The sequence below is a fragment of the Zootermopsis nevadensis genome, unplaced genomic scaffold (genome assembly GCF_977971745.1).
Source record: "Zootermopsis nevadensis isolate Lab colony 2312 unplaced genomic scaffold, Znev_1.0 Znev_ptg000013l, whole genome shotgun sequence".
Lineage (NCBI taxonomy): Eukaryota > Metazoa > Arthropoda > Insecta > Blattodea > Termopsidae > Zootermopsis > Zootermopsis nevadensis.
Window position 1 is genome coordinate 6,439,983 of NW_028259145.1, and position 20,894 is coordinate 6,460,876.

Sequence of the window (20,894 nt, forward strand, 5' to 3'; positions counted from 1 at the left end):
TTAAATATATGTCTGCAAATCGATGGGTCAATATTTGAATTAGTGCTGTGGAAATTGGTCGTGGAGGTCCACATGCCTGGTCCCCTTATCACTTGTTGAGATGCATGTATGAAATGGTGCATCAGGAGAATTTGCAGGTATCAAATGAACTCTTTCGGCACATAAAAGACGGTGCTGCTGCCATGTAGAATAACTGCGAAGAAACGGAATGCCATCGGCCGATCCACCGTTATTGCGTGCGTGTAATTCCCATTTCATGCTGGAGAGGGCGGTAGGAAAAAAGACTAGTGAATCACAGACACTTTCAACTTGCATCGAAGTTCGATATCGATCGCTTACGATTTTTCCTCAATAGACGTATGGAATATCTGTGAATGGGAAGTACAGTAAAGTATTCGTGGCAGCTGATTGAATGGTGGCTGTGTGATGTGAGTATTTAAATATTGTTTCTCTAGGTTTACTTTCTTCAAAATCGCTGGAAAAGAGATGAGGATATAGATAAAATAATGGCGAAGTGGCCGCTCAATCTGAGGCGTGGGCTTTGGTCACTGGGACCGTGGGTTCGAATCCATCTCAAGCCATGAATGTCCGTGTTTTTCTGTGTTGTGCTGTCCTGTGTACAGGTAAGAGGCCTTGCGACGGGCCGAACCCTCATCCAAGGAGTCCTACCAAAATGTCTCTTAGATCAAGGCAATTGAAGAACGGGTCGTTCCCAGTATGGCGAAAAGTGAAGAACTGTGGAGCAATAGTGAAGGTGATGCTTTGAATAAATTGGCTGGTTAGAAGGGATAAGAAACAATAACAGTCAGCCCAAGTTAGCGTTCAATTCCATTAGCTTCACAGACCGTGGCACGCCCCGCGTTCATTCAAGGACACTTAAATTCCACACCAACAGCTGAGCGTTGATTAAATCGCATTTGGAACCAACTCAAGCTATTACAATATTTTCCAAACGCAATCTTTGGGAAGCAAAGCTATGGATGTTGTGTGACACAGTATTCCATTACTGGTGTTTTCTGCAAACTGCCTAGGCTCAAGAAGTCGGGGCTGAAATACAATGATCTGAAGATATCTGGGCTGTTGCGCTGTGTAGTCTGGTCGATGTTTACCATGAATCGCCCTGATGACGGAGGCAGTATGACCTCTGAAACGTTGGTAAACATCGACCGGACTACACAGCGCAACAACCCGGAAGACAGAAAGCTTCATACTCACCGATGTGAAAACATCAAATCTTACACAATGATTTGGTTTTGTATACGGTTGTTAAAAATCAGAAATTACCTGTCAGAAAGTTCCCTCATTTTTATGGATAAAATTTTTGCAAGGTGCACCTTTGGCTACAGCCGTGCACAAATTGGGCACATTTTTTGAGGAATAGATTTAAAATTGACTAGAAAAAAATCTGTTGCATTTGGTCATGCAGAAGATGGTTTGGGATACCAAAGAAAATAGCCAGGGAGAAAGGAGAAGGGGTTTTGTGAGTCCAACAAGAGGAGAAAACGTGATAAATGGAAGAAATATAAAAAACTATATGTGCTAAGTGCAGCAAGGGACTTCATGGACAGCACTTAGAGAATAAGTGCAGTAACAAGCCTCTGGAGGATGTATAGTGTTTTTCAAAAGTATGTCTACCACCTAAAACATTGTTATAGAACTATAAGAATTTGCGGTCATGTTCAGAATTAATTGTCCCGTGATGTGTGGACAGTAAACAGTGAAATGTTTTTTTTTTAAAAAATGTTGAACGTGTGTAATTATTCTGCAAGTTTGAAATATTAATCTTTATAGATCTGAAAAAAATTATTTCTTTCGTGTGTGTAAAAATGCATGCAAACACGAACTTCTGTTAGATAAATATGTTCCACGTGGTTTAGTGAAGACACGCGAATTTTTCTTAGACATCTGTTACAAAATTTTTGGTTTGCAGAATACTTTTGTTAGTTTTCGCAATTTAAGCAAAAATGGCATGACATCTCTATCATATACAAGAGCATATCATAAAATGTGTTAAAACATGCTCGTTTGTACGTGGCCAGTGCAGGGAGCCATTTCGAACAACAAGCCACGAAATAATGTTAAATATGAGGAGATTACTACCATTCTCATGTCACTGATTCAGTTTGTTAATGGTAATAATTTCGTGAGATGTCCTGACAGTGGCAAGCTTGAAGTTGACTGCCCTCTGGGGTGTTGTGTCATGCGGTCTGGCATAAGTTCATCTACATTTCGGATATGCGTGCTGCCTACAGCTTCAGGGGCGATTCCTAATGATGGAGGCAGCACGCCACCTCTGAAATATCAGTAAACCATTACCAGACTACACGCCGCAACTTTAAACAAAACAGTCGTTATCAAAATCATTTAAATTTAATCTGCTTGTTTCTTTGCTTATCCGTGCTTTCCATCCATCATAATTACGCAGCGGTTCAGGTTTCAGCCCAGCTGATGTAACATGAAGATCGACGGACGTTTCGTGGGTAGGATCACTCACTGTCTTTCTCGTTCGTAAATCGTAACAAGTGGGAGTAAAAATCGGTTTTAACTAATAATGGACAAAGTAACATATTTGTGTGGAAGAGATTTTTTAAGAAATACAACAACTTGATATAATAGACCCGTAAAAATTAATAATAGTATGAAATACGATTTGAAGTGTTAGATACGTTAATCACTTCACCAGATACAGTAGCATCAGTGTAAAAAGACACCATGTCTTTCTCGGGCCTTGGTTGAATTGAGTTTCTTTAAGATATGTTGTTCTGCCACCAAATTTGTCTTTTCTTTAGCTGCTCGAGTTTTCCCGCACTCATTACATGAAATACTTGGGTTATTATAGTAGAGAATTTTTCTAGAGTTTTAATTGGAGCACAACAGCGCTTTGGTGGGAAAATGCAGATACCTCACCTTTTCTTTGCCAACATCCACAAACTAAGAAAGTACAATTTAATACCAGGCCAATTTTGCCCTAGTCGAAAGGCGGCAGGATGAAGCGATAGCCACCGCGTGGTGACGTGAAAACGTGGTTGGACCGTAGCCAATTTTAAAACAAGCTCGAGAGTCAGCCCCTTCAAAACATGAGGCTGACACAATGACCTGACTTGCTTAAACTTGAAAGTATGTCACAGGAAATTTGTTGGTATGCCTACAAGTTTAAGCTAAGGCCAAAATAAGAAATATGAAATAACGCATCCATTTCTGGATAGACACCATCAAACAATACGTTTCATCCAAGAAACCTTTTGGACACGAATCATTGACATCTATATAAATTATTTTAGAGAGGCCGCCAAAGTACACCGACCCAGGATATCATTTGCTTCGTGTACCAGACACTAGATGGTTCTTCGTCTGCCACATCAGCAACACGATTAACTAGGGCTCAGTTGGAGCATGGTTGAGTGAAACAAATATTATTTTTTTGTTTGTCGTGCTTTAAATCTTACGTTGAACTACGGAGTGCCTTTTAATTTATTTCGTACTCCATATAAAATCCTTTGCTCCTGAACGGAAGGTAAGACGCGAGTGACGTCACGTGACCACGATCTTTTTAGCACATTGCATGGATCCAGCAGTATGAGTGCACCACAGCCAAAACCAAATCGATGGATTGTTAAACAGGTATACCCGTTTAATATTACTAAATTGTGTTTAGAAATGATCCATACACATGTTAACATTTTAGCAATTTTAGCCTGTTGTATTAATGATTAATGATTTTTAAGAAGCAGACGATTCTGCCCTGTTGGCAGCTGCATGGGCAAATTCACATATGGTCATCATGCATATATAAAAGACAAATTAATTTACGTCTCTTTTATAGGTCCTGTCCGGGGACTCCGTTATCATCAGAGCACAACCAAAAGGGGGTCCACCACCAGAAAAGCCACTTGGCCTCTCCAATATCATTGCACCCAAGTTGGGTCGTCGTGCTGTTAACAAGTAATCTGTTTTACTTTGTTATCTATTTGTTAAGAGGCCATACAGATATATTTTAGATATGAATCCGTAAATTTTACCGACTTGTAATATTGATGATTGTTTTAACAGTGTTGAGGAAACAAGAGATGAACCATATGCATGGGAAGCACGAGAGTTCTTGCGTAAGAAATTAATTGGTGAAGAGGTTTGGTATACTTCAGAAAAACCTCCCAATGCAACTCGAGAATATGGCTGCATCTACCTGGGCAAGGGTAATTAGAAACAGCTGATATTACTGCATAATTTGTATGTTTACAGATTGAAGTCATTTTAGATTCAAGTTGCATCTCATGATTTTGTTAATTTGCTTTAGACATGGCTACTGCAGAAAATGTAACGGAGTCTCTGGTATCAGAAGGTTTGGCCAGTGTTCGCCGTGAAGGGGCCCGTTCAGGGCCTGAACAGCAACGCCTTATTGAATTGGAAGAAACAGCTAAAGCAGCTGGTAAGGGAAAGTGGGCTGTTACAGGGAGCCAGGTAATTTTACGCATTATTTCAATATATTCAGTTGTATGATGTTAATTGTGGTTTGTTTGTAGAGTGTGCTCTTATAATTAAAATATTTACCTTACAGTAGATGCCACAGAGCAGTTCAATTACTGAATATTTAGAAAATTGCAATTGATTTTGAAACTTTTATTCTGCAAGTTTTATAGTGGAAGAACATAACATTAAAGGGCAAGCATATGAAATAGAATATTGATCATCCACATCATTTCTCTGAGTGTTAAAGTAAACACTAACATAAGGTAAGTCTGTACTAACCAAGCCAAAGCATACGTAATGTACTCTGATGTTGTAAGTGATACCAGAGTTCATAAATTGAACATGTACTTCAGCAAGTTCCACACTTTGTCATGATCATCAACACGAACTAAACCAACCATACCTGAACTAAATTATGTAACCTTTTTTGTCCAGTTTGCCATGTATCGTAGTAGCATGTCACCAAATGGTTAAACCGTAGAGTTGAAGTCAGCCAGCAGCTTCATAGTATTATGGATTAAATCCGCTCATGCTGGATACAAAACTATTCGGTGTAGGTGTGAAAGTTGGTAACTCTTGTCAAAGGAAGTCAGATTGAAGATTTTTGTGATCAGGGAAAATTTATTTTAACATAAGAAGGATGAAGTGTGAAGAGGCTGGAAAAATTTGCGTAGTGGGAAACTTCATAATTTGTAGTATGATCAAAGAAAGGGTGAGATGGGCAGAGAATGTGGTGTGAATGGGGAAGTGAGAAGTGCATACAGAATTATGGTGGTAAATCTTGACGGGAGGAAACCACTCAAAAGGCAGTGTAGATGGGAAAATAATAATATTAAAATGGATGTTAGGGAATAATGCGGGAAGATGTGGGCTGTGAACTTTTGTGTTCTGTAAGAGGCAGGGAATTTTTTCACCTGCTGAGATTACTGTCTGTATCTCAAGATGGATTCTGCTCGAAGATTTAGTAAGTTTCCAGATTTAATCAAGATTTATGTTCAACTTGTGTGTGGGGTTCAAAGTTTTAGTTTAATTATTTTAAAATGGTTATTCTGTGAAATATGAAGGTACTAGTATTTTAAAATTTAATAGACAATTAATGATTATGTGGTTATCTATGAACTTTGAAAACCTAGCAAGAAAATTTCCATTATTTCTCTTCCAATTATTTATTTTAAACCGTCTTATCACAATATTTAAAATTTCTTATAATTAAGATAATAAAATATCATTGATGTTCCATATCGATTGATCGATTTACATTTTGGAACATCCTTTACACAACATGTTTCAGTTTTTATAAAACCATCTTCAGGTGTAAAATATTTACGAACTTAAAACTCAAATATGATTCCATTTGGTGATGTTTCATGCCATTTGTTTTTCAATTTTGGGCGAGGTGTTGTCTTTTCTTAATTTTATCAGATGTACATATCGGTCTTAGATGTAGGAGTGATTGTTCCGATATGTCCAGAAGTACTACTGTCATCGTATAGGTGTGGGTCAATACCTCAATATTTCTCTTCTTCATACTTTCATGGCACCAGTATAAAAAGTTTATGTTCTCATGAAGTTCACAATAGCTGTTCTAACATTTGCTTGGATGTTCTGAAAAAGAAAACTCGTCGTATTTTCCCGTTCGTTACTCCTTTAAATGTAATTTGAGGAATTGTTATATAAAGTTAAAGATTGAAGCTTTTAGTAGTAGGTGTGGTAGTAATAGTAATATCAACAGCGGTATTAGCGGTGTTAGTATTACAAGTAGTAGCAGTCACAGGCTAATAGTTGCGTCAGCGCCAGCGTAAGTGAGAAACTCCTTTGAAGTCGTGGCATTTGTTGTGTTGTATAGAAGCTGGCCTTTGTGTTTTTGATGTAGTCATAAGATCATATTGCACATTAAATATTTGTTTATTTAACACACGTGTCTTCTTCAGGAACACACACGAGATATCAAATGGACGATAGACAATCCACGCAATTTTGTGGATAAGTGTGGTGGGAAACCTATAAAAGCTATCATTGAGCATGTGCGAGATGGGTCAACTGTGAGAGCGTTCTTGTTGCCAGACTTTTACCACATCACACTCATGATTTCTGGCATTAAGGTAAGTTTAATTATCACTTGTAATCATAATCTTTACTTTGTTGTCTTGGTACAGAAATAACATTTTTGTTCTCCAGTGCCCAGGATTTAAACTTGATAACGAAGGAAAACCAGACCCAGCTGCAAAGGTGCCTTACGCAGAAGAAGCCAGGTTTTTTGTGGAGTCTCGGCTACTGCAGAGGGATGTTGAGATTCTTTTGGAGTCTGTTAATAACAACAACTTTGTTGGGAGCATTATCCATCCAGTATGTATAACGGTTTGACAAGTATCTATTTATTTAAATTGAGGCAGTAAGGTATACAAACTATAGTTGATAAACTGTAAATTGATGGAAATGTAAGACATAATATTCTTCGTACCTATTTATGATATACAAGAATGTTTTATGTATGAGGTGTGACAGTTAAGTTCCTGTAATGCCTCCATAAAAGATGTTTCTAATTATTTGTACACTGGTGGTTGATGTCACCTTTGAAGTAGTCTCCTTGTGACCCTGTCCACGTAGTGAGTCGGTGTTTCCACAGCTCAGAACATTTTTGGAATGCTCTTCAGGATGGGCATTGCATGACCTTGAATTTGGTGATATTTGAAAATCTGTGTCTTCCAATAGCCAAACGTCACATGGGGCCAAATCTGGTGAATATGGTGGATGTTACAATTTCAGTGTATCCTTACCAGTATTTCCAAATAATGCTGGTTCACTGTTCTACCTTGTTCACCAAATTCCAAAGGAACAGTGCTCTTGTGATTGAAAAACAAATAAGTATCGTCTTCACTTGGGCCTGCGACATGCACGCCTCTTTTGGTAACTTTAAACCTTTTATGCCGCTCCAAAACAATTGAAATTTTCAAAGCATCAACTCCATAAATTTCTGTTAACATCTGCAGAGTTTAACTTGTACTTTTGCCTAACTTTGCACAAAACTTTGTTAATATGTTAAGAAGATTTCTGTCTTCTGGGTTGTTGCTCTGCGTAGTCTGGTCGATGCTAACCAACGTTTTATAGGTCATACTGCCTCCGTCGTCAGGGTGATGAATATGCCAATAGGGTGTGTGGGGCTAGGTTTATAGGAGCCAGACTGTGAATGGAGTAGCCTGCCCCGAGCCAATGGGAGCAGGCATGGGAGTGGACCAATAGGAGTGTGTGAGAGAGGGAGAGAAGGAAAAGAGAGAGGGGGCTCGGGAAGTGCGTCGGGTGGGACATCGGGGCCCTGGAAAGAGCCAAGAAGGTGGTCTGGTTGGTTCTGGCGGTGCACTCTGGATCGCTCTCGGAGTCCTCGAAGAGTGTGAATAAGTGGCTTCCAGGACCGGCTCAGGTGAAGTCAATCTTCCCTGTTGAAGTTATCGGGATGTAATTCGATCTTGATGGCTTCCCTGATTATCCGATCCATGTAGCTGGTTTTTGTGGAGAGGATAGAAGTATCCCCGAGTTGTATGCAGTGCCCCATTAACCTGTCAGTCATTTTTCTGCTTGCACAAAAAAAAAGAACACTTGTGTCACTCTGCCACTGCTTCACTGCTGTTACCTTGATTTGCTTCGGCAACAACCAAGATGCAACCACAGGTATGTTGTAACATGCTGCTGCTTAGTTATGGCTCGCTCGCTGCTTTATGTGACATGCAGGCATTCTAGGCACTTTATTTTCACACATCGTGCTTTGTATGCGTAGGAATTTTTGCGTGGTAAATTATAGGTGAAGGAATATGCATAAAATGATGGTGCAATTTTTTTTATGCTGTGCTCATTTCAGTGGCGGAAGTGTCATAAATAATACTTTATTCTTTGTAAGACATCTTGATAATATGTAAACTTCTTGACCTATTAAACGATACTGCTTTTTCATTACAAAGTCAGTCAGTTAAAGATGTTTAGGCACTAATTGAATGTTTTTGAGAATGAAACAACCCATAATTTATACTGTCTCTCTCTCTCTTCCCTGAAATGGTGGATATGTATAGAGAGTTTTAGAAGCTGATGTACCTGTAAGGCCAGAAGCGCACAAACATGCAATCCTGTTTCCTGGCAAATTAATAATGAATTCAGTAATGGGTTCCAGTATCAAACTTTACTGTTCAACCAGATTAGCTTAGGTGATTAGAAATAAAATATAGGCATTTGTAAAAAAACATGCAAGTGATACTATACTTGTGAATAAGGAACAAACTTGAAACTAGATCTAACTCTTTGAAGACTTTTTTGATGGTTTTCTGGTGGAAGTAGGACCAGGGTGCTATTCTGTTATTTTACCTTTTTCAGTTAAGTGCCTCGTTTTTTTTTTTTGGGAATATGTCATCCATTCCATTTTAGTGTGCTGACACAGTCTGTCTTGTGTACAATCTTCAGATGGTTTTGCTATTCAGGGAAAGTTATAGAAATTAATCATCCTCACAGTCAGGCCCTGATTCAGTAGATATTCTACCAGTTTTAGAGCAGTGGCTGTTGTTTTATCAGTGTCACATGTGATCGAGGAGGAGTCGAGTTTCCGCACAACTCAGATTTTGTTGCCTTGCAAGGGCAGTACTGTTTAAAAGACAGAAGGCCAATGATTCATCACTTTAAATGTTCTGATTTTGTAAATATGATTCCTGAAACTTTTTATTTAGGTGTGAAATTACAGGGAAAATTCTTAAAAGCTTTTTGGTCCTTGAGAATTGAAGGTTTTGTTGGTAGCAAAATGCAAAGAAGTGCAAATTAGTTCTAGTTTGCCTCTTGTTACGTTGTCTTCAAATTAAGGTATGGAAATTACCCCTTTTTGTGGTTAAGCATGATCTCAGGATAGATTTTTAAACAATGCTCACAAGCATAAAGAGGACCAGTAAAACATAAATTCTCCCTCTGTTACAGGTTTCTATTCCCTAATAGTTGACCTACTTGATCATTTATTATTGCCTCGGGATCGCTCAGCATATCTGTTGGTCTCTTCAACAACTTCATCTATGTTCTATGTTGAAAGATGACTTTAAAATATCTGCAATTTCTGTCTCCTGTTTTCCAGGGCCTTGAGATTCAACAAACACTACCTGTTAAATTTTTTGTTGTCCTTTGTAATTGTTTATGTCCTCCCTTACAAAGTCCTGAATAATTTCATCATCTTCAATGTTGCCATCCACAGCATAAAGAAGGGCACAGTCATTCAATTTATTGCCATTATCATACTCTTAATCTGACACTTTCTTTGGATTCTCTGACAAACATTTTCCCACTTCAACATCAAATATAACAGCTCGTCACTTCCTGCTTGAAGCCGTGGCTGTTGTGTGTTTTGTGTTGCGTATTCACAGAACAAAGCGAGATGAACTGTGCAGTAGCCTTGGCAAAGTTTGCTCAGCAGTTATTTCCCTTCAGTCATTTATTTTTAGAATGTACTTTACACATTCGAACATGGGTATTGTCTGGATGTAACCTTTGATGTCCTCTGCACTAAGCATATTCCATTACATGCATCTGCACTTGCCCAAATTCCTCATTACGCTGCATTATGCGCAACTATTTCTACAACAGTGTGGTTACTACATTGTAGTAAAAGTTATAATTCTCTCAAACTTTCCTTTTGTTTTTCCATAGTTACAATACAACTATAACATTATTTGTGCTTAGTCTCGTATATAAAAACAGAGTAATGAATTTCTGTATTCAGACTGTTTAATTATAAGGTAAGCTGATTGCAGTTGTGCTTGGAGCATTCACTTGGTTTACTTTCGTACATAACCGAGGGACAGGTTTCTCTTAATTAGGACATAGGCTGCAATTAAAAGTACTGGGGCCAGACTAAATGAAGTTATCAGTACATTAAATTCACTGTCATTGGGGAACAAATTTTCATTCACTTGTGGATCTGTAATTTGATGTTTCAGTTTTTACTCATTCGTTGTTACTCTGCTGTTTATTGATTTGAACACATTTGATTAGATTATATTTGAAAGGAAAGAGAAAACAGTTTGCTGATTAATATAAAGCTATGGAAAAGGAAAAATTGTAAAATTGGAAGCTGTATGGCTCTCAGTAAAGCTCATTTACTTATTTTACAGAAAGGTAATATTGCAGAAGCCTTGTTGAAGGAAGGATTTGCCCGATGCATTGACTGGTCTATGGCATTCATGAAGAGTGGTGCTGACAAACTTCGAGCAGCTGAAAAATTGGCAAAGGAAGGAAGAATCAGACTATGGAAGGACTACCAAGGAGCTGGTCCTCAGGTTAGAATTGTTAAATTTCAATTAGAAATATAATTTTTTTCATTTGGGATTGTACAAAGCTTGGGCACTTCTGCAATAAAATTGTATGATTTGAGGTTTCCACAGTGGTGAGTATGAAGATGGCTGTTTTCTGGGTTTTAGCACCTTGTAGTCTGGTAGAAGTTTATCTGCATCTCAGAGGTCCTTGCTGCTTCCATCATCACCCTGATGATGGAGGTGGCAAGGAACTCTGAAATGTTGGTTAACTTCTATCAAACTACAAGGCACCGGAACCCAGAAAACAGCCATTGTAATAAAACTAATTTTTCAGAATTCTATCTGTGCAAGTGTTTGTGAATGTGTGTATATGCATAATGTGTTGTGCCCATTATGGAAAGATTTTGCATTTCTGTGGTTCATTGACAATTGTCATTCCAAAAATAATTTTTCTCTTCGATCAGGTTTCAGGCAAGGAGAAAGAATATACAGCAACGGTGGTTGAAGTTGTGAATGGAGATGCTCTCATGGTTAAGGCAGCAGATGGAACAGTCAAGAAAATATTCCTAGCAAGTATCCGACCACCAAGAGAACAGAGGTCAGTGTTTTCACTTGCTAAATTAAAACTTGGTCTTGAAAGACACTGTGGTTTAGAATGATACTATAGGAGTAAGATTACTTAAAGCTTGGTTCGTATGAACAGTTGAATTTCCCCACTGTGGTGTTCATTGGTTTCACCAAAAGACTGTGTCATTGCACCATTTGGTAGTCTAAGTACTCTTGACAATCCATCTCAGAAATTGGATTTATGCTTGTCTTCACGTAATTGCTTATTGTGATACATACAGGGCAAGTCTAAATGATGTTCCCGATTTGAAAGACATGCTACTCACGTTTAATGAAATTCAGATGCACAAAATTGATACCAATGGAAAGAGAAACTCTCCAAGTTTTGTTTCAGTACATCACAGGTGTTCAATGTGAACTCCCTTGATAACTTGGCACACATCCAGCCTGTAGTTGAGTTCCTCCCAGACATGTTGTAGCATATCATGATCGATTGCTGCAATGGCTGATGTGATACGTGCTCGCAGATCAAGCAAGTTCTGTGGTAAGGGTGGCACAAATACTCTATCTTTGACAAACCCCCACAGAAAAAAATCACAGGGCGTCAGGTCCGGTGAACGTGGAAATCCAGGACACAAAAGGCTCCCCTGTCTTCAATGGCAGCCATTTTCTCTCATATCGCCCGTGGCGGCAAACAGTGTTACTACGCAGTCGCGAAGTATACCAACATAAACTTGGAGAGTTTCTCTTTCCATCGGTACCAATTTTGTGCATCTGAATTTCATGTGTTTCAAATCGGGAACATCATTTAGACTTGCCCTGTATATGTGTATGTTATTTTGACTAACAGAAGTCCCCTTTCTTTGCTTGGGTTTTTCCTAAACTATTGAGATTTTATATATTTCTACAGACCATTTTGGTATTATTTACTATTGTAGTGTAACACAGTGAACACCTTTAGTATTAACCCTTTAAAACCCAATGGTAATTATATATGATCCTGGTCTAAACTTTACACGCACAAGTACAGTCCATAATGGGATAGCTTTAATTATTTTGTTTGTACCAGGTCATCAGAAGAGAAGCCCAGTGAACCTCCACCTCCACGTCCAAAGGGTTTCCGTCCTCTGTATGACATTCCTTGGATGTTTGAAGCACGTGAGTTTCTGCGGAAGAAGCTGATTGGCAAGAAGGTGAACGTTGTTGTTGATTACATACAAATCGCTAAGGACAACTTCCCAGAGAAAGTGTGCTGTACAGTCACAATTGGTGGAGTGTGAGTATTTCAGATGAAATCAAGTTATTTAAAAAAGTTTATATATTTTTGCACAACAAAATTATATAATATACAAAATATTCATCTGTCATTTTTAGTGCCGCAATGTCGCCTTCATATTTGGCGTACTTTCCATTACATGCAATTACTGAACTGTAATTTATTATTTAATGGATGCACATAATTACATATTGTAAGAGTCAGTAATTATGCTGTGCGTTCTTGTTCAAATTTTCTTCTACACACTAGTACAATTACAGTGAAACCTCGATGCATCGTTTTCGGCGGGGGTGGGAAATAAAAACGATGAATGCGGGAAAACGATAGATGCGGGAAAGCATTAAAAATTTAAAAAAAACAATGTTTCTCTTTCAAAGTTACTTCTTTTTACCAAAAAAGTCTTTAGTGGACAACTGGTTTGTCGAAACTTTACGTTTTAGACCAAACAGAGCACTTTCCACGTTCAAAGTGTTTTCCTCGTCACGTTCACTAATATTAAGCGCATAAAAGAACGACTTCACTTTCGCCAATGCAGCGTGTGCTTCGGCAAAACTCGGCAAAGCTTCGGGCTCACATTCGTCGTCTCCCTCTTCCTCACCACTCCAACCCCCTTTGCGGACAATAACAGGAAGAATGGAAATACTATTACTGCCGAACTCAACGAAACGTAGCTGTAGAAGACCCTGAACCGCTGGAAACGAGATGAACCAGAAGAATGAAAAGTGCCGCCAGCCTTTCCTTTGTACTTGTAATAAAAGCATTTGTGAAGAAATTCACACTGCACATGCCATCTGGCATCGCTGGAACGAAATATGAGTGCACCATAATTAAAATCGTAAAATTTCTGACAATGAGCACCGCCATTCACTCCAATATCACCCCTGCACCGCTGACCCTCATTCCAAAAGAATGTGCTGGTTGGGCGACATAACAGGTTACCGCTACTGCGTATTCCAAAAACATTGTGCGTCTTTCGGTATTAATTTATCTCAAAACCCAGCATTTTAATTTCTCAGAAACGATCATTGCGGGAAAATTGTGGGCCGGGACTAAGATTTTTGAACGATCGATGCGATAAAACGATAGTTCGAGGAACGATAGAAGCGGGAAAATGTAACATTATTTTATATGGGATGTATTCGGGACCGAACAAAACGGACGATGCATCCGGGAAAACGATAGTTCCGGGAACGATGGATAGAGGTTTCACTGTAATTATTATTCTTCAGTTAATGTTTTGTTTGTTTACAAATTATGCCTGTAGTAATGGTAAATTTCTTCTTTGTCTCATGTGGAAGTACACATAGCATCAGCTCCATAAGCCTCTGTTAACATCTGCACAGTTTTGCATGTGCCTTGCCTAACTTTGCACAAATCTTGATGTTAATGCATTGCTCCAGCATCTTTTTGCCTGGAAGAAACAAACTTGTGTAACTGCCACTGCTTCACTATTACCGCCTTATTTGCTTCACCAACAAAAGACACGACCACAGGCACATGACACGTCGCTACTTCCTTATTTTTCGCTTGCTACTCGGTGTGACGTATATGCGGGCATTCTGGGAACTCAGTTGTCATTCCTCATAGTGCTGCAAACTCACTCGGTAGACTGTAGTGTAGTGTAGAGATTTCAGGTTCTCATAGCATTGAAGATGTTGGACTTGCAGAGAAATACCAACATTTTAAAAAAACATTAGCCGCATCTCAGGTTTAATATATGAAGGTGGAGACAGTGTTACAAACTAGAAGACTGTCTGTAGTGACAGTGCATAGCAAAGGAAAAACAAAGAAAAAAAAACATTGTTAATATCAGCTGCGGAACTGGGAACAAAATTTTGAGGCTTTATTAGAATTGCAGTATGTAGCAAATATGAATGAAACTCAGAATGGGTACAGGTTTCTTAATATGGATGAAGCTCAGGTGGAATGCTCATGAGCTACCTAATCACAGGGGACAAGTTAAATTGGATATACTGGAGAAAATGACCCCAAAAAATTGAGACATTGTTACAGGATGTACCATTTGAAGCGTGCAAACATCTAGTCATCCCCAAGTCTTAAAAATGAAGGGAAGGAGCAGAATGGAGTCTCAGATTCATACAGCTGAGCCACAAGTAACTGACCCTAAATTTTAGGGGTTGATATTTCTATGAGAATGTATTTAACAAATTCCAAAAATTGATCAAGCAGGCGGTAATACATTATGTTCTCTGATCTACAGACTTTCTTCTTCTATTTGGAATAATTAGGAATTGTCGGAACAGTGTAAGGAATCTATTATTATACCTGTTTAACAGAAGTGTGATAAAACTGACTGTCGTAATTGTCAATGAATATTACTGTCATCAGCAGCATACAGAAATTGTATCCAAAATTCTTCTGTCAAAAAAAAATATTTGGTATCATCAGCTTGGATTTCAGTGTAATCAGTCAGATATTTGTCATTCCAGTGATACTGGAGAAAAAATGGGGGCACAGTCGAACTGCACATTGGCTATTTATATACTCCAAGAAAGCCTAGGATGCCATTAGGAGGAAAGTGTTATGCATCATTTGCATTGTCTACGGTATACCAGTGAAAGTAATTGGCCTAATAAAAATGTATTTCAATGAAACCTGTAGTAGTTCATATTCAGAATGGTCTGAAGCAGGGAGATGCTTTTAACTTTTCTTTAGAATATAGCATCTAGGAGGTCCAAGAAAATGGAGGGAATGGAATTAAATGGGACACGTCAGCATGTCAGCTTGTGGTCTGTGCTAATAATGTTAATTTATTGGGCAAAAATTTACATATTATAAATCACAAATTACAGAAGCTATAGTGAATGCTAGTAAGGAAATTGGTGTAAAAGTTAATGCAGAGAAAACTTATGTCTTCGTACCAGACTGGACAAAATCATTATATGAGGCAGCTATTAAACCCTTTGAACATGTGGCAAAGTTCATATTTTTGGGAATGATGGCAACAAATTAGAATTGTGTTTACATGGGAATTAAGAGTAGACAGAATTTGGAAAATGCATAACATGCAGTTCAGGATCTTTTGTCTTCTCATCTCCTGTCTAAAAGCATAAATATTAAAGTATATAAAACAAAATTTTACCCTTTTTCATGTGTGTGAAACCTGGTCACTCACATTAAGAAAAGAATTCTGATTGAGGGTAGAATAGGGTGCTTAGGAGAACATTTATATTCAAGAGGAATGATGAAGTGAGAGGAGGCTGGAGAAAACTGCATGATAAGCTCCAGAATTTATACTTTTCACCAGATGTTAGGATGATCAGATTGAGGAAGATGATATGGGTGGGACAAGTAATTTGCATGGGAAGATAAGAAATGTGTATAAAATGTTAGTTGAAAAGTCTGTTGGGAAGAGGCACTGAAGACCTAAGCATAAATGGCAGGGTGAAAGTAATTGGATCTTAGAGAAATAAGGTCTGAGGGTGTGGTTTGGATTTGTTAAGCTCAGGATAAGTGCCAGTGTTGGGCTGTTCTGAACATGGTAAGGAACCTTCAGTCTCCATGAAAGGCAGGAAATTCTTGTGAATAGCTGAGCACAATTTAAATAAGTTGCAAGATGTTAGTGGGAAGGGAATATCAGTCATCTATACAAAGAAAATAAATGCTACACTTGCCATCATAAATAAAATGTACCTATATAAAGACCATATGCATTGCAGAAAATCCCATTTTTTCATCATGCTTTTAGAAAATCTTAAATATGTCCGATTTATATTTCTGTGATATTAATTGCAGTAACGTGGCGGAAGCCATGGTAAGCAAAGGCTTCGCTACAGTGCTCAGATATCGTCCAGATGATGATCAGAGATCGTCTCATTACGATGAACTTCTGTCTGCTGAAATGAAGGCTAGTAAATCTGGAGCTGGGGTCCATGCAAAGAAGAATATTCCTAATCACCATGTTGCTGATGTAGCAGGGGTAAGATATGCCAGTTGTCAGTTTTGTTAAGGAATTAATCAACATAAATCCTGTCAGAGTTTAATTATCTTCTTTTAAATAGGACCTGGCCAAGGCGAAGCAGTTTCTACCATTCCTTCAGCGAGCGGCCCGAACAGAAGCTGTGGTAGAATTTGTTGCCAGTGGCTCGAGACTACGGCTTTATATTGCCAAGGAGACCTGCCTTGTTACATTCCTGTTGGCAGGCATTAACTGTCCCCGTGGCTCCCGGCCAGGCATCGGAGGAGCAGGTTTAATAGAGGGGGAACCCTTTGGAGAGGAAGCACTGCAGTTCACCAAGGACAGATGTTTGCAGCGCGAAGTTGAAATCCACGTAGAATCGATGGATAAGGCCGGAAACTTTATTGGTTGGCTGTGGGTGGATAGCCATAATCTATCAGTTGCTCTAGTTGAGGCAGGACTGGCAACAGTGCATTTTACTGCTGAACGCTCAGAACATTACAGAGCCCTCAAAGCTGCTGAAGATAATGCTATAGCTACCAGATTGAAGGTGAGTAAAGAAATTATTGTGTTTTGAGTTGTTTTATGAGAATCTGATATATTTGTTATAATTAGATATCGATGGAGGTAAGAGATTGAACAGTTAATGAAATAATGGCCTCCAACAGTACTAAATATTTGCGTGGATTAGAGTGTTCTAGACAAGCTAATAGTATGCTCAGTAGAATTTCGTGACATGCTTTTTTATGGTGGGGAGTTCTTAGCCCTCAAACCCCAAACTGGAGGACCACTCCTTGTCATCTGTCATAATTGCTTATTCAGTATATTTGCAGCTACCCTGGAAAATAATTGGGTACATAGTCCTCACTGTGATCTAATTGTTAGATACACAGATGTGTTATTGTTGTGTTGGGTGAAGGATTCCATTCCAAATGTTTGAGTGTCCAAATGGAGGGAGGAATCCGCTTATTTCTGTGCTGGCTGGCCGGCCGGCAGAAGACTCTGCAGTGATGCGTTCTTCTCTCATGTTTGTGCGATGATGAAATATTTTTCTAACTCAAAATTATTACTTCATATAAAATGGGGTAATATAGAGTCCAAGCAAGTGTAGAAAAATGTAAATTCCTTTTACATCTTAGTGGCTGCTGACGATACTGATTTGGTGCGAGTCCAGTTACCCTGAGGATATACAGATGGAGTATCTACACCCTATATTTTGTAAATCAAATATTTGTATGTACACACACATGCCCGCAGGCATTTACTCGCACACCACACAGAACATATGCACATACGTCTGTCTTACATATGGCATATTGATTTTTGTACATCATGTTTGCATCACAGAATGTTATGAAGGTGTAGTTCATTTGCTAACATATAATTTTGTTAACAGATATGGAGTAATTATGTAGAAGAGAATGAGGACAAAAATAAAATTGAGGAGGATAACATCACAGAACGCAAGATAGATTATCACAAGGTATTTGTCGTTGAGGGAACTCGTGACCTGCACTTTTATGCTCAGCTTGTGGAACAGGGTTCCAAATTGGAACAGCTAATGGGGAAGATAAGACAGGAGTTTGTTTCCAATCCACCTCTGCCAGGTGCATTTACACCCAAGCGAGGTGAAATGTGTGCAGCAAAGTTCACTGTAGATGACCAGTGGTATCGTGCTCGTGTTGAGAAGATATCTGGCCCTGACATCAGCGTGTTATACATTGACTATGGGAATCGAGAGGTTGTTGACATCGTGCGATGTGCCACTCTGCCATCCAGCTTTGCAACAGAAAAACCATTCGCACTTGAGTATGCATTGGCTTGTGTTCAGCTTCCAATTGATGTACGTACACTAACTTAATTGAGTTTAATCTTAGAATACTTGTGTACAGATGTTTCAGGACTTAAGCAGTATTCTTATTCCAGGAGGATGATAAAGAAGAGGCAATACATGCTTTTCGAAATGATGTGCAAAATCGCACTCTGAATATGAACATAGAATACAGGCTTGGAAATGTTTCATATGCTACACTAGTTGACCCCGCTAATAATGATGAGGACATTGCCAAAACTCTGATCCTTGAAGGACTTATTTTATTCGAGAACCGCACAGAAAAGAGACTGCAGAAATTGGTAAGTAGGACCATGAGAAGTTGCATAACTTTATTATTTATTTAACGTGCTTTATCAAATCCTGTTTCTTATTATACTTTATTCGCACCTGATGCAAGATACGGAATGGAACATGCACATTCACGCAGAGTTTGGTGGTCTGTGTTTGTGCATGACTAATTAGCATGTAGGAATGGGTGAAAGTCGTGACTTTGATATGTGTTAAGCCATTGCATCTCTTATCCTCCTAGCAAGTTCCAGAAAATTTTGCAAGACATTAAAAACATATCTCATCATCATCATAATCCAATCACGAACTTAGGCCAGGGGTTGGCCTGTTTCGGTCTCAATATTCATGCCATCCAGCAGTCTTTGGAGCAGGGGACAGGTCTTCTCCCTTTTGGACAGTATTTCAGCATTTGTTTCGGCAACCTTTTGTCTTCCATTCTAGTTTCTTGTTCTAACCATGCTGAATATATTGGTGTAATAAGTCATTATAAATTACATTTTATTAGCTTTCATTGAGTGTAGAAGTTTAGTCTAGTACAAGTAAAAGAATGTACTATAATCACACTCAAAAATAAATAAATAATTTTTTAGTACATTCACAGTGGTCTTCGGTTTGTTCTTGTATTCATCTCTAATCATGAACCACAAACAATACAGCTCAATGTTTTTCTTCTGTTCAGAACAGCCTGAGCTCTTTACATCTTGTGCATGACTTAAAGTTTACCATACTTTAGGTAATATTGTAATGTCAAGTGGTAGCCATCGCATATTTTAGACATATGCAGATTGTGGAAGATGTCATCAGTAAACTCTTGTTTTCAGATTCTGAACCTTGGAGTAAATATAAGGGCACTAGGTAGCATACAAGTGGAACACAATTAAAGCATTAATATGCTTATTTTGTGTGCACTTCAATCCCCCCCTTGAACACATGCTAAATTTTTGCAGCATGTACCAGTGTCTGCATTGACATGATTTATATTGCAGGTGTCAGAGTACAGAGCGGCACAGGAAACTGCAAAGAAGAGTCATGCGAACATGTGGATGTATGGGGACATCACAAAGGATGATGCCAAGGAGTTTGGTCTGGGATGTTAAATCTGCATGATGTACACTGGCACAGCAGTTGGAGAGGGCTCAATGGCATCTTGCATTTCCCCCAGCAGGATCAGGTCAACCAACCTAATAGCTGTGATCACTGTAGAATGTTTATGTGGATCTAATAATATAAGCATTTTATTGTTGGTCATAGCTTGATTTAAACCTTCCTTTAAAAACAGCATGCATGCATGCATACATACATATACAGTGTTCTGTCACAGTGGCTGTGGTATCCTAGCCCCCTTAATGCTTGGTTCTTTGGCCATAATGAACAGGACTGAGATTTATATGCATGCAAAGTGTTGACCCTGTGCTACAGATAATATGTAGTTTAACAGTGGCTCAGATGCTTACCTGAAACTATTGTTTGCAGGAGAAAGTGCAATATTTCACAGACTGTTCAAAAACAAATACAAACATTAAAGGGCATGAAAGGTGTGCACTGAATCCATAAAAAATTGAAGTTGTTTCCAGCTTCATGAAGCATAAATGGATGTATCTTGCTGAGGCATGTGGTACCAAGACCACACTGTGGTATAGTATGTTATTTCTTTCCGTTTTGCAATGGTTATAATGTAAATATAAGGAAAAAACATTTTCTAAACTGTCAGGTTGTTAAAATGCAGCAAACTGCGTGGTCCAGGATGTTTCTCTTTATTGTGGTTTCAATTGATCGCTTCTGGGAATAATTTTAATGATTATACATATTTCATGATAAAATATGTTCCAGTTCTACATTTGATATTGCATCAGTCACTGAAAATGAAAATATTTTCTTGGCATACAATCAGATGCCATCTAAATAATGAATTTATGTAATCATGGTCATTAAATAAATGGTCGGCAGGGATGACACGAATCATGAAGACTATAACTGATAATTATTGTGCAATTTTTTTTGTTATTGCAAGTAACTTATGTTTATAATTTTGTAAGGTGAAATTGTAGCAGCCATATTGTATGGACTTTTTAAGCTGTATGTTCAGTTGAAAACAATCATGAGGGGGTTAATGTGAATGTTTCTGGTGGATGTGGGGCTGTGTTATTAAGATTAAAAATAAAAATATTGAAGGAAGTAATTTTTATTTCCTATCTTCAATGTCTGAATGTCCAAATTCATCCCATTGTCCTAAGTAGAGTAATATAGAAGAATCTTCCCTTGGTTGCCAAA

At 38.4% G+C, this 20,894-nt stretch overlaps 1 protein-coding gene across 4 annotated transcripts; it reads left to right on the forward strand.

Annotated features, from left to right (window-relative positions):
• The first annotated feature begins 360 nt into the window (after positions 1-360).
• Positions 361-20,802, forward strand: Tudor-SN (Staphylococcal nuclease domain-containing protein 1). 4 transcript variants are annotated; one of them, XM_087348513.1, is made up of 15 exons: positions 361-428; positions 624-754; positions 3,824-3,942; positions 4,051-4,193; positions 4,295-4,458; positions 6,399-6,569; positions 6,646-6,813; positions 10,599-10,763; positions 11,204-11,337; positions 12,376-12,582; positions 16,339-16,522; positions 16,605-17,051; positions 17,898-18,344; positions 18,428-18,634; positions 19,610-20,802. In XM_087348513.1, the coding sequence occupies exons 2-15, from the start codon at positions 674-676 to the stop codon at positions 19,718-19,720; spliced, it is 2,748 nt and encodes a 915-aa protein (XP_087204639.1). In that variant the 5' UTR covers positions 361-428; positions 624-673; the 3' UTR covers positions 19,721-20,802. The 4 variants fall into 4 exon arrangements, with proteins under 4 accessions (XP_087204639.1, XP_087204640.1, XP_021917779.2 ...); XM_022062087.2 differs by lacking the exon at positions 361-428 and having other exon boundaries at positions 561-754; XM_022062088.2 differs by lacking the exons at positions 361-428; positions 624-754 and adding an exon at positions 3,341-3,621.
• The last annotated feature ends 92 nt before the right edge of the window (positions 20,803-20,894 follow it).

Excerpts from the sequence above, each read along its gene's own strand:
- Tudor-SN (XM_022062087.2), top strand. The coding sequence starts at position 581 with ATGAATGTCCGTGTTTTTCTGTGTTGTGCTGTCCTGTGTACAGGTAAG. Across the intron at positions 10,764-11,203 it reads ACCAAGGAGCTGGTCCTCAG|GTTTCAGGCAAGGAGAAAGA; the intron begins GTTAGAATTGTT and ends CTCTTCGATCAG. Across the intron at positions 18,345-18,427 it reads GTGTTCAGCTTCCAATTGAT|GAGGATGATAAAGAAGAGGC; the intron begins GTACGTACACTA and ends TTCTTATTCCAG.